Genomic DNA, 13,989 nt, shown 5'->3' on the forward strand with positions numbered 1-13,989 from the left:
GGTATGGAAACATTTTTGCTAACAGATTTTTTCTTTCTCAGTCATTGGATCAATATGATTTATCGCCGTGGCTCATCTAGTCAGAACTGGAGTGTGTAATTCCCACTGAGATTTCTTGTTTTTTCACCAGAATTAAAGAATTTGTTTCAGAATGGTGATTAGTCACTGAATACATACAAATAATGCCTTAGCATTATACTGGGTCATGAAATATTCTAATTTGTCACCAATGCATACATATCACTTATAGTTATCTTACTGGATGCCTCTCTGCACTAACTAATATCTGAGCACATGCCAATCTTTAATGTATTTATCCTCACAACCTTATGAGGCAGGAAAGTACTGTTATCCCATTTTACAGATGGGGAACTGAGGCCTAGAGAGTGACTTGCCGAATGTCACACAGGAATTTTGTGGCAGAGCAGGGAATTGGACCTAGGTCTCCCAAGTGACCGGCTAGCACCCTATCCACTAGATCATCCTTCCCAGACCAGTTCTGCTGTTTAATGCAAGTATTTCTGTAATCCAAATTGGTGAATGTTATTTATTCTACTCACAAAGGCTTAAAACAAGCCACATACAGAGAAGTGGGCAAAGTGCAGCCTACATGCCCTATGTAGTTAATGGAGTTAATGGAGTCATGCAGTGTGCTCCTGACCATGGGTGCCGCCATCATCTTTAATATGGAGGGTACAGCCCACAGAGGCTATACATCCCAGCAGGCAGTGCTTCATATTACAGATGAGGTTGGCTGCAATCTGCTCCATTTTATGCAAATTGACTGCGGCACTCAGGTTCTCACAAAGTTACCAGTGCAGCCCTTAGCTAAATATGTGGTTGTATCCTTCTGCTCCCTATACTGGTCTCTCTCTTTCACCAGCATGATTTCCTCTCTCTCCTCTGGTTGTGTAGAGGCATAGCCCAGATGAAATATAATGGTTAGCTATGAAGACTTCCAGGCTCAAATTACCGGTGTAAGTCTGACCAAATTAGGCTAAAGACCTTGCTGGAAAAATTTTTCCACCAAAAATTAAAAAGAAAAGAAAAATTAAGACTATTCATTGCTCCTTAGTGTCATGTTGGGCTGCAGTGTGGTGCTGACAACTACAGGCAGGGTGATTGACAGTAACATCATATGGTAGCCAAAAATCACTGCATTCTTTATGGTGTTGAGTAAATCTGCCAGAAACTACCCTAATTCCCAAAGCAAGATTTTTCAAGCTTTAGCCTTAAAGAGGCAACATTCACCCCAATTTTGACAAAAGAACATGGTTAAAAGGCTCATACAGGGATAGGGATTGCCATAATGAGTCAGTGGGCCATATAATCCAGTATCCTGTCTCCACCAGTCACCAGTACCACATGGTTCTGAGGGATATAGAAGAATTCCAAAGTGGATGGACAATTGTGGAATAACCTGCCCACAATGGAAGTCTCTTCCTAACCCCTATCAGTTAGTGGGTGGCTTATGGCTGACAGAGAAGTAACAGTTCTTCAAAACTTTTTGATAGTCCTTGTTCATTCCCTTTGGGGCACCTGGCATTGGCCACTGTTGGATACTGGGCTAGATGGACCTTTGGTCTGACCCGGTATGGCTGCTGTTATGTTTTATGTTTCTAATGTAACTGTTCTCATTATCTGCCTAAATGCCCATTTTAAAAAAAACTTCTTCTAACTCTTGGCCTCAATTATACTATTTTGTTGTAGTAGAGAGTTCCGCAGGCTGATTATGCATTGTGTAAAAAAGTTCTGTCAGTTTTAAATTTGCTGTCATTCCACTTATTTGACTGTCTTATTGTTCTGGTGACACAGAATACTTTAGGGATGTTTTTAACAGTGGATTTCCCCACCCTTGGTCCAGAGCTTGCTCCCAGGGAAGAATAATGGTTTTCCCCCATCCTTCATTTTGAAGCCATCACTTTTCTCCATTTTGGTTCGACCTATTCTTGCAGTCAGTGCCATTCCTGTGCTTCATCTCTGGCTGTGATGCTGCAACTTACAGGCTGCTCTCTGATTTGGCTGGCAAGACACTGGGAATTTAAAACCAGTGTACAGTGCATCCTGTTTTAAGCAGCCGCCTATGGAACCATCAGAAATTGGTGGCCTAGGAGAGAAGGGCCTTTTTTGTGAGGGTCAAACAAACTTGTAATGGAAATCTTGAGAATACATTCAAGTGAATGTGTAAGCTATGGGCTTGTTAACTTGTTTGAGTCATTGCATTGCTTTTCTCTGATATGAAAAAACAAATATTGTTCTGCATAGCATGACAGGTAACATAATGAAGGGGGAGTCAGGGGGACAGATGAATTACCGAGCTACAAGTGTACTGAAGAACTTCAAAATTGGTTTGTACCTTAGTATGTTCCATAGATTATAATGCCAGAATAAAAACTCTGTTAAGAAGTTTTCTTTGATATAAGATGCTCGCACTGAGGCTACCTGGTGTTTATAACCATCCTCAACCTTATTATAAGACACAGGAAAAAACCCAGAGAGAACAGCTTAGGATAGATGCAAGCATTAAAACTGTGTATGTATTTAGTTTTAGTTTTGGAGAACATGCCTATCTAATGTTTTGTGGGTGCATTAATATTCTTGAAAACCAAATGCAAAACTTGTTGTTCCTAAATACATTCCTCCAGGATAAGCTAGCTACATTCTTTCTCCACCTCCACAGGCAAAAGATTAGTCTATACTGTACCATGAAGGTTGATAGGTCACAATATTTAGAAACCTGTTTTTGTTTAGCCTTACTGATGTTTTTTTATAATGCTGAAATCTTCCTGTTTTGCACAAGTTCCACACCGTGCTTACACAAAATGTCAGATTCTCTGAATTGATTGCTTCTGCAGTGAACATTGTAAGCCAATGTCCCTGTTAATGGTCAAAGAAATATTGTCAACAGAACTGGCTTTTTAGGAAGGAAGGTCATGAGACAAATAAAAACAGCAAGTTATTCACGTAAATGGCAAGCAAATAGAGGCTGTAATATTTGATTTGATAATAGCAAGTGAATTTAGGTTGTTCTTGTTAATCCTCATTACCGCACTGCGGGAGAAATGAGTATTCGGCCAAATTTTTTTCTTAGCTTTAGAAAGCTTTTTTTTTTTTTTTGGACATTTAGCAAGTTTTATGATCTTTTAGTGAATCCTTCTACTGGCTTTGATGCTGTTAGTCTGGCGGAGGGCCACTTGTTTTCTTTTAATAGTATAGACTTTGGAGACTATAAGTCAAATTCTCCTCTGGCATCAACAGACACAACTTCAAGTGAAGTCTATGGAGTTGCACCCGCTTACATCAAGTGGTGAATTTGGCCCTGGCTTTTTTTACCGTTGTATATTTCATTTATTGTTTGTCACATAAGTTTTTGGGCAGTGAATGGCTTATGTGGTATTTATAAGATACCACTGGGAATTGTGCTGTCAGCACTCCAAGAACAATGAGGAAAGCCAAAAATAACTGTTTGCTTTCAGTAATGACAGCTAACAGGCCTCCGTTGGGTTGAGGGGCATATTCTGCTCAGTATTCTGGAGCAAGCCTTAGAGGGTTGAAGTTTTGAACATCAGGAGTGACGCTGTGAGCATGGCAGGTTAGAGTTCAGCACCCCCTAGCTCTTCAATGGTACAGTCTTTAAAAAAACAAACTTTAAAATACTTTTTTCCCCACATCAAGTAGAGTTCAGATTTCTGGATTCCCCGGGGGAGGGGAAGTCTCTCCATTTGTTCATATTTCCCACACCCAGAGAATGGGAAGATCTTAGATGATTATCTTCTCCAGAGAAGTGATGAAAGTCCTGCTGCCTGAGTCACTGAAAACTCGTAGGAACAAAACATTAGGCAATGAACTGAATGGAACAAGTTTGTGTCGACTCTTTCCCATCTCTTTTTTTAAATTTGTGATCCTCCCTCTACTAAAAACTGGTGCAAAAATATAGCTGACCTTAATGGAGACTGAAAGACAAAAGACCTAGTTTCCTGAAATGTGGCTGTAATATACAGTTTTTGCCAGCTTGTGGGATAGTGGTACAATGCGCAAATTACTTATATTCCGTGCTTTTCTTGTTACAATCCTAGTCTATTCTCCAATCCCAAATTCAGTCTGAACAGTCCAGCGTTAGCACCATTGGGCACCTGAGAATTTAGGCCTGATTAAGAAAAACATCCAATTTTACACTTTTTTTTTTAAGTAAAGGGCCAAATCCTTAGTTGATATAAATCAATGTAGCTTACTCAGGCTACCCTGATTTGCACCAGCTGAAGATCTGGCCCACACTGAGGGAATGTTTGCATAAATAAGCCTCATACAACACCAGGGCTGAAATCCTGGCCCTACTGAAGTCAATGGCCAGAATTTTATGAAGCAGGGGACCCAGCCTCTCAACCAGGAAAGCTCCACTCGAGGCCTTTAGGGATTTTCCACCACGATGGAACAATTGCCCTTCCTGTACATCTGGCTCTGGGTAATAAGATCCTTATCCCCTCGAGGAGCTCTGGTGACACCTCAATCATAAGAACAACCTCCAAGACAGAGCCTCCATATTGCAGGGCTTTGGAGTGGTGGGCAGGCAGACTCCTTCAATCAAAGATTTCATATACAGGCAATAGATTTTGATTGCTGCTCACCCTCTCTCCCTGAGGTTATATTAACACAGTTTCTTTGTTGTTGTCTCTCTGTTGTAGTTTCTCAGTTACCTTAGTGCCTGCGACAGGTTGCTGAAACAGGGCTATGAAGAGGGGCAGGTGGAAGAAGCCATGGAAATGTTCCAGTACTCGGAGAAGAAGGTTAGGTGCCTTCAGAGCAAAGAGTCATGTTGCTTAGGCCTTGTATTAGAGGTGGACTGAATCAAACCGCCAGCATGACCTCCAGAACCCCTTTCCTTGTGGGCTACACCGAGCTGTTGAGGAATCCAGCTCTGCCTCACACAGGGAGTGCAGAGTATTTGTGAATGGCTCCATTACTGCCCCCGCCCCTTGCAGTGGAAACACTATGGTTCCATAGCCCCTGCACTGATGAATTCTATACTGCCTGGGCACCAGCCATCACTGTGGCCCATCTACCTATTAGTTCCACAATGAGTTGCCAAGTTCCCTATGCAGGCTCTCCACTCTGTGCCTTCGTTTCCCCAGACGGCCGAGCCATGGCACCGTGACTGTGTGTGAGGTCACTTTTGGCCAAGAGTGTTGGGAGGTGCCCCTAACAGTGTGAAAAGCTGGCACGGAAGAGGAGAAACACTACCTACCTTCGGGTCTGGACTGTCTGGCAGAACCCCGAATTTCACAACATGCAGGATTGTACCTTTCACTTCTGCTGATTTAGTTGCAGATGAGAGGCTGTGGAAAATACTGAGGCCAGTAAAGATCTGGTGCAAGAATGAAGGGTATGGGGGGGGAATAAATACCAGCTTGTGCTTAGTATATTTTTCTGATTTGATGTATCTTTTTCATGTAATTATTTCCTAATATAGACTGAAATTCTATTTCGTTACTCGATAATAGTCATAATTTCCCCCCAAACTAGGAGTATTTCACCGTTCTGTTGGATAGGGGCCACTTTAGAACCAGATTGACACCCTTTTGGAATTGGTGAAGTGAGTGACTGTTTTATCACAAACAGTATTGAAATAAAGAAAGAATAGTTGTTACCTGCCGTTAAAAGCTAGCCCCTTTGTCTGTTCCATCCATGGCATGTGTCCAGAAAAAGGACATTTTCTCTCTTTTAGAGAGGTGGGACCAGATTTACCACTGGTGCCAGCGGGTGTCACTCCATTAAGTCAGTGGACAGGTGTCCACTTTTATCTGTGGTGAATTTGGCCCAGGGTTTTCAAATTGTTCTGTTCCCAGTTCTGCATGGGCAGCCCCTGCAAGTATATGGAGCCTCATTGACTTCCCTGGGGCCCTGCCTAAGCACAGGAATTCACCTGTAAGGAGCAGCATTCAGAATCAAGGCTTTACCATCCACATTCTATGCCATTGATTTCAACATTGTTCTTTAAATGTAATTAATCCTGCTAGATCATATAGATCGGTTGCATCCTTTCACATACTGCTGCTTCTGCTGAAACCTTACAATGAATTCTCCTTGAATCAATAATGATAAAATAACTTCCTTTCTGTTCCTTTTCCCCCCCAGGCAGCTGAATTCCTGCATCTTTTAGTGCAATTTAAGGATATGGGTTTCCAGCAAGCTGAAATCAAAGAAGTTCTTCTGCTTTATGAGAATCATAGAGATAAGGCACTAGAAGAGCTGATGACACGAACACAGGGATCAAATCTCTGGTAACAGTGACATCTTTTCATCTCTAGATTGACCACCACCATAGATCCATGTGTGTCAGTTTCATTCTAGATGCAGGCTGTTAATTTAGTGAAAGACATGACTATAGCCCCTCAGAAATAAGCCATTAAAGTTGCATCTCATTCTCGCCTCACTTTCTGTGAACATCTATTACAAGTGGCTTTGTCACTGTACCATAGCAGTGGCTTTATATCAGAAACTTTTCTCTGCACCCCCACTTTCCACATGCGCACCTTGACTATCTCATCTCACTGTTTTGGATAAAATGGAATTGGATCCAAGCCCCCATGTGGCTTAAATTCTGCAAAAACCGGGACATGGCTTACAAGGCTTTGCAAAACATGGCCTCCTCAGTACAATACCAGCAAATATAGCCAGATGTGAACTTTACACAACACAAGCCAACAGAAAAGGTTTCTGTTTTTTTTTTTTATAAAAGTAGGACATTTCCCCAGAAAATTAGTTCCTGTTTTCTTGAGATGAGTCCTCCTGTCTGAAGTGTGTAACCAAATTCCAGATTTCAGCCTAATAACATTGGCTTCCCATTTAAAAGGATAAAGGTAAAATGAATACAATATTTAACTGAGTGTAAGAGAAGAACAAAGACTTCTGTTGTAATTTTGTTGGTAACTAATATATCATGTTTATCCAGTAAGATGAAAAATGGGTTATGCAAGACGTATGCCCTGCATGTACAGGAATTTTCATGAAATTTGGAAGAGAACTGAAGGAATGATTCTGCTCTGTGTCCAATTGAAGAAAGTGCGGAGAAGCAGCACAATTCCAGAAGGTGGGAAGTGGTGGCTGAAATAATCAAGTTTTGCACAGTCTTTGAGATCTGGAAAATTTGGATGTAGGCTTTTTTTCTGGTGTAACTGACATACAAAGAATGTAACTGATCCAAATCACCTTCTTGGATGTCTCTCTGCCCTTTGCAACGTTACAGGGAGAATGTTGTCACATAGATGAACTCAAGCATTTGATTTTCCTTTGAATTAGTCATAGATGTAATTGCTTGTGAGCAAGGGATATTTTCTTTTTTTTTCTTAAATATGTTTATTGTGTCTTTTCCTATGAAAATGCCAACTGGCACAACTTAGCAGGGACAGTCCTTAATTAGTTGCAGAATATTTACCGTTTTCCATTGTGTCCTTCCAAAAGTTTTCATAGTGCAATCTATTTCAGCTGAGTTAAACAATCTGTCCTTACATTTCTCCCCCATGTTCCCATTTATAGTTTTAAATATCGTTGTTTAGAAAATGCCCCTCTGTTACTGCTTGATATCCTACCACCCTCCTGAGGTGTCACAGCAGGGCTGGAACACCAGCTCTTGAAAGAGAGGGTGATCTCATGGTTAAGGCCCTAGACCGGAACAAGGGGATCTGAGTTCAATTCCCAGCTCGGCTACAGGCTTCCTGTTGGACCTTGTACAATCTCTTAATTCCAATTATGAAATGGAGGTAAACTTTTCCCACTCTTTGTCTGTTTTAAATAGACTGTAGACTCTTTGGGGCAAAGACTCTCTCTTGTTATGGCATGCCATGGACCAGGTACACTTCTCAGGAAGTCTTGATTGTCTTGTCTATGCCTGTGTCACAGATCCTAATGAGTTCCCCTGCCTGGCCACATGCTAGGATTGCTGTGAGGGGAATTTAAGCCTTTGTCCTCTGGCTCCCTGGGGTATTTCAAGCTTCTAGAGCCTGAACAGAGCTCATCCCCTGCCCCAATCTCAAGGTCCCTAGGCACAATCTCTATGCACAGACCTTCTATCTGACACCCTCTCCAAGGGTTGGAACCTGCTGACCATTCACCTAACCCCTCTGGGCACAGCACTGACCCTCCAGATTTCCTGGTACTTAAACACATGCCTCTTCATGCATCCGATGAAGTGAGCTGTAGCTCACGGAAGCTTATGCTCAAATAAATTTGTTAGTCTCTAAGGTGCCACAAGTCCTCCTTTTCTTTTTGTCTCTCCCAAAGTCCACCCAAAAGGTGCAAAGCTTCTAGGTTACAGCTTAATTCTCTCAAGGGCTCGGAGTAGTTGTGATGCAGTCAACACACACGTTGCCCAGTCGAACATTGCTATGCTCTTAACGGATAAAGCCCACAGGAGAGTACAGATCATACAAACCCTCCTAAATACAGTGTCCCTCATGGGCCTAAGCTTCCCTTGGGGTCTTTGGGAATCATCTGTCTTCCCTCAGGCAGGCAATGTCCTCCACCCCCATGCCTACCTTGCCCCTGCAGCAGACTCCCTCACCTTCATCTGGGGAAAAATGTTTCTCTCGCCCAGTCTCCTCTGGTGAGTCTCTTTAGACTCCCACTAGGGTCACCTACTTTTTTTGTTCTCCTGGTAACTTTCCATTAGTTCCACCCTACTCCCTTCAGACAACCGGAGGAAGTGTCTTCTCCCAGCTACAGGAAACAAACCCATTGTCCCTAGGTGTTCTGTTTTGAATAGACGATTGCAGCTCACTCACCGTGGTCTCTGGCCAACAGAAACTATGACACAACCCTGCTCGTTCATGGTGGAGCCACATACAAGTAGGCTTCCCATGACACAGTAATGTCATAAAGTCATCCATCATTCAGAAGTGGTACAGACAGAACCCGCAGTTCATCACAGACTAGAAGGGAATTGCTTTGATTCCTAGGCTTTTTATGCCTTCCCTTGGTATATAACTGCAGAGAGCAATATGGCTGTCCTACTGGAGAGATGCTCAAGCTACCGATATATGTTGTAAGTACAAAGCACTGAAACAAACAGGGACAATTCTGAAACCTTTACTCATGTGAGTAGTCCCAGTGAGATCAAAGGGACTACTTCAGTGAGTAACTCTAAATCTGCATATTAACACTTGGTCTCCAAATCAGAACACATGCTTTAAAAAGAAATTAGTTTGGCCAGTAAGTTAGTTCTGTGTGTGACAGGAATTCTGCAGCCGTATCCGTCACATACATACTTTTCCTTTCTTCACTTCCTTGCAGAAGTTTTTCACTTAGTTACACAAACATTTATTTTTGAACACAGTCCTTAAAAGGCAAGTCCATTCTACAGACAGAATTTTTCATCCCATTTATTGTTGCCAAGATGATGTCACTTTAGAAAAAAAAAGTCTTGCAAAACGTTAACATATGATTAAAGAAAGAGTTTAAAATCTAACTTTGTATTCAGAGAAGTACACATAATTAAGATGTAAAGGAATAGATAACCATTGTGTGTTCCTCTGCAATGACTACAAAACATTCTGACTGCAGTATCTTTTGGGTAGGAAATAAAATTTGCAGATGGTTTTGTGCCCACTTATGGTAGAAGGGGTGACTGTGCCTAATGGTCTGTGTTTGAAAGTTTGTGTTGAGATTTTTTTTTTTTGGCCTTGTATAGCTGATTTTTCCCCACCTGTTCTTTTTTGAACAATTCTCCTTTCAGCCCTCCAAAGCTGGCTGTTCTATGTACAGGTGGCTTATAGAGGCAATGGGTAGCTGACTCATCAGTTTTACTTTGTAGAGTGTTACTTTCACTTTAGCTTTGTGGACAAGTTAAGTTAATCAATGTATTCTTGCCTTGCGACATCCACATCTTGCACACTGAATCCCAACACAGGTTACTTCTCTAAATGTTACAACTCTGGGACACTCTGTATTTTAGTCATGTGTATTTCAGGAAATCTAAAAGCTGTGGACAAAAGCAAATGAAGGGAAGAAAAGGTGTCCACAGGGGCTAGAGGTTGTCTTGCTTGGCCTCTTTGAGGCTATACTTATAAGGAATGGAAAAAGCCTGCTGTATTAAACTATCCTGGATGAGTTACATAAGCCTGTAATAGTTATTTTAACTACTCTAAAAAGGGGGTTACGCAGATTACTCAGCTTAAGGTGATTTTAAAACATAATGCCCTATATGTGCTGCTGTTAGTTTAGGAGACAACTGTGTTAAGTGTTAACTGACTTCAGCTAAGATAGGACATAACTTTGTCTTCACTGAGTTTATACTAGCCCGTTTGCAAGTAATAGTGGCAGGTTTCCAGTTGTAACAGTTTAGTTCTCTACTGGAGGTTTAAATGCAAACAGAGGTACAGCCTGCTTCTCGCTCGTAACATTGTTGTCAAATAATGCGTGCAATTATAAAAAGGTTAATGGAGCAGAATGACTGGAGGAGCACTCTGCTTTCTATCTTTGTCATACATGGTCTCATATCAAAAGGGCTTTCTACCGATCTTTAGCATCCTTGTACTAAGTAACATCTCATTTCAAAATAAAAAAGCAAAAATATAAAAATCAAAGCTGTTTATTATTTGAATTGAAAGCAACTGAACCAATGAGAGGAAGGATGATGGGAGTCCAAAGATAAAATCATGTCAACAAAGTGTTTACTAAATTGAATGTCCTCTGCGAATTCACAAGTGGATATGAATATTTTCAATGCAGATATTTTACTCCCTCTCTAGAGAAGGGTTGGCTCATTTTCAGAGCAACCAGCTATTTTCAGGACACCTGAGAAAGACATGCAGGGACTGACAAATTAAAAATGCCTTGACCTGAGCCTAAAGGCCTTGTGATTGCATAATTTCTACTACTTAAAATGAAGCGGCCAATTAAGCGTCAGCAGGCAGTGGGGTGTGTTACAAATTGTTGTAATGAGCCATAAAATCAATATCTCTGAGTCCCTGGCTTTTAGTGTTTAGCAGAGCTATGAATTAAAGTTCCTACACTTGCCTTTTGAAGGATAGCTATAGAGCCCCTGAAATCCAGCCACTAGATAGCAATCAAACCAGCACACAAAAGGGGTGGCAACGTAGACCTTAATCATGATGACTACATCTATGAGGCCAAGGGACAACTCTCTGACACCACCTACCATAAAGAACTCGAAGACCCCATAAAACAATTTACACAGAAATTTAAAGATACCATCAAATCCTTCCCCAAAACACTTCCAAGACAATTTCTGCAACCTCTTCCCCCATGAACTCCCCCCAGGGACCTTCTACATGCTTCCCAAGACATACAAATAAGGGAACCCCAGCAAACCAGTCATAGTTGGCCACTGCACTCTTACTGAGGGACAGGACTCATATAAACCATCTTCTAACTATTCACCACACTAAGGGCCAGCTTCTTCCAAGGTACTACCGACTTCCTCCAGAAACACTGCAACATTAACAATCTTCCCCTATCCTTGCTACCATGGATGTCACCTCCCTATACACCAACATCCCTCACCACAGCAGCATCACTGACTGTCTCAAATACAATGCTCAGAAATCCACCCCAAACACATCGCCAAACTCATCCATTTCATCCTCACCCACAACTTCACATTTCACAACAAACACTTTGTCTAAGCCATGGGTCAGGAGTATGAGGATGGCTCCCCAATTTGCCAACCTCTTCATGGGCCACCTTGAGGAAAACTTTCCGGAAAATGCACCATGATCGACTGAGTTACATTGATGATATTGTCATCCTGTGGACAGACAACCTAAACTCCCTCATAGATTTCCACCACGCCTTCAATAACCACCACCTATCCATCCAACTCTCTCTGGAACACTCCCACACCTGCATCAACTTCCTAGACACCATGATCAGCTTAAACAATGGAACCCTACAAATGACTATACACAAGAAACCCATGGATCACCACATTTACCTTTACAGATCCCGCAACCACCACAGACATCCCAAGAAATCTGTTATCTGCAGCCAGGCACACCGATACCACAGAATTTGCTCCAAAGAGAAAGTCTAGGGGACATACCTAAGCACATTTAAAACCACCTTCACTAAACCAGGACACTCCACGAGAGACGTAGATCACGTTGTGGAATGGGCCACCCAAATGCCAAGGGAGAACCTGCTTCCATACAGGAAAAAGAAACCTCCCTGGCCACATGCCCCTAGTTGTCACTTACTACTCCACACTGGAACGTACATGGGGTATCATCAAACAACTACAACCCATGTTTGATGGGGATCACATCCTGAAAGAAATGTTTCCTGAACCCCTTCTTCTGGCCTTCAAACAACCCCCCAACTTAGCCAAGCTCAACATCAAAAGCGAGCTCCCCACAGATACACCAACTCAAAGTGGCACCAGATCCTGCCATAACAATACATGCAAAATCTGCAGACATAACACCTCTGTAATGATCATCAATATCCCCCCTCCACAACAGACCTTTCAAGATTCATGGGTCCTACACATGCCTATCATAGCATGTGGTGAACCTCACCCAGTGCAACAGATGCCCCAACACCAACTATGTGGGTGATACCAGACAACCACTAACCTCTCGAATGAACTGACAGAAAAATTATACAAGACAAACCCACCCTCTCACCTGTGGGCGAACACTTTTCACAAAGCGATCACTCCTTATCTGACCTCTCAGTCGCTATCCTCAAAGGAAATCTGCATAACAATTTCAAAAGGCAGGCCTGGGAACTTAAAGTCATAACTGTGCTAAACACTAAAAACTAGGGACTCAACAGAGATACTGATTTTATGGCTCATTACAACATTTTGTAACATCCCCCACTGCCTGCTAACCCTTAACTGCCCACTTCATTTTACATGGTCTCCTATAGCATGGGTGAAGCCTTTACACTTAACAATGTGTCCCGTCTTATATTTAGCTTAGAGGCTCTGGTGCCTTCCCCAGTTCTGAAGAAGAGCTCTGTGAACCTTGTATGCGTATACCTTCTACCAGCGGAAGTTGGCCCAATAAAAGATATATAGTACTTCACCTACCTTGTCTCTCTATAGAAATAGTGCCTAGCTATATAATTATTTGCTCCACTGGCATTTCCATTATAAACTTCTTTACCAAAGCATTCATATTGCAGCCTTACCATTTTGCTTCCAGGCCAAAACATGACACAGTTGGAATGGAGCTACATTGAGTATTTGGATAGAGGCAGTAAATGAAGTGTTTTGGGCGTCTTTGTCTTGAACTGAACAAACAGGCTTCTAAAATTTGCCCAGAACGTGTCTGATCTGATCTGTCTGGACCAGGGAAATGTTTGGATTTCACAGTTCCCTTGCATTCCTGTGCAGAACTGTGCTAACATTCTGAGGACGTAGGGTAACAGCTGCAAACAGATACTGCTCCAGACTCGTTCTGTGCATTGTGCAATGAGGCCTCAATCCTGACTGGGGCCTCTAATAGAAGTAGTAAAAATCATACTCTAGAGATTCCCCATTTCAAAAGTCATGCTTGTGACTGACCGTGTAACTCTTTGTTGTTTGAAATGTTCATCCTGAAAGTGCATAGCTGAGGGCTGGAAAGTTCCTTGTCGTGTTGTGCATGACTTTAAGACAATACTAGCAGGAAATGTTCACACCTTTGGTGTAGATCTTGTTTCAATGAGCAGAACTCTAAGCTAAATCATGAGGTGGAAACTTTTTTGCCAAGCGGTGGTGAGATGGCTATTTTTGTGTTTCTTAATTTGGTAAAGTCACAACCGGCAAGTGCAAACTCATCAGTAGTATTGAACTTGGTTTGATCTGGCATTTCACTCTGGGCAGACATCCAAATGCCATGACCTAATGGTGAGTTAAGGCCCATGCAACACTTAAGCCTTTGAAGTACAGTTAAGTGTGGCTAAAGTGGTCTACAGGCCTTGTGCTGCTGCAGAGGGGTGAATGTCACTGCTTACACAGAGATCTCTTGGCTTCCACGGGACTGCTTG

General features: G+C 42.1%; 1 protein-coding gene across 4 annotated transcripts in view; it reads left to right on the forward strand.

Annotated features, from left to right (window-relative positions):
• UBAP1L (ubiquitin associated protein 1 like) overlaps window positions 1-13,989 on the forward strand; it is a 41,664-nt gene that overhangs the window by 14,851 nt on the left and 12,824 nt on the right. For 3 of the 4 annotated variants that reach the window (XM_043523220.1, XM_037910517.2, XM_037910518.2), the window contains 3 exons: window positions 4,683-4,784; window positions 6,133-6,278; window positions 6,950-9,612. In XM_043523220.1, the coding sequence (XP_043379155.1) occupies window positions 4,683-4,784; window positions 6,133-6,278; window positions 6,950-7,007 (306 nt within the window). In that variant the 3' untranslated portion in view covers window positions 7,008-9,612. Of the gene's footprint in view, window positions 1-4,682; window positions 4,785-6,132; window positions 6,279-6,949; window positions 9,613-13,989 lie in introns of those variants that run through there. The other variant, XM_043523221.1, reaches the window with a different exon arrangement.

Source organism: Chelonia mydas, chromosome 10 (assembly GCF_015237465.2).
Source record: "Chelonia mydas isolate rCheMyd1 chromosome 10, rCheMyd1.pri.v2, whole genome shotgun sequence".
Taxonomy (NCBI): domain Eukaryota; kingdom Metazoa; phylum Chordata; order Testudines; family Cheloniidae; genus Chelonia; species Chelonia mydas.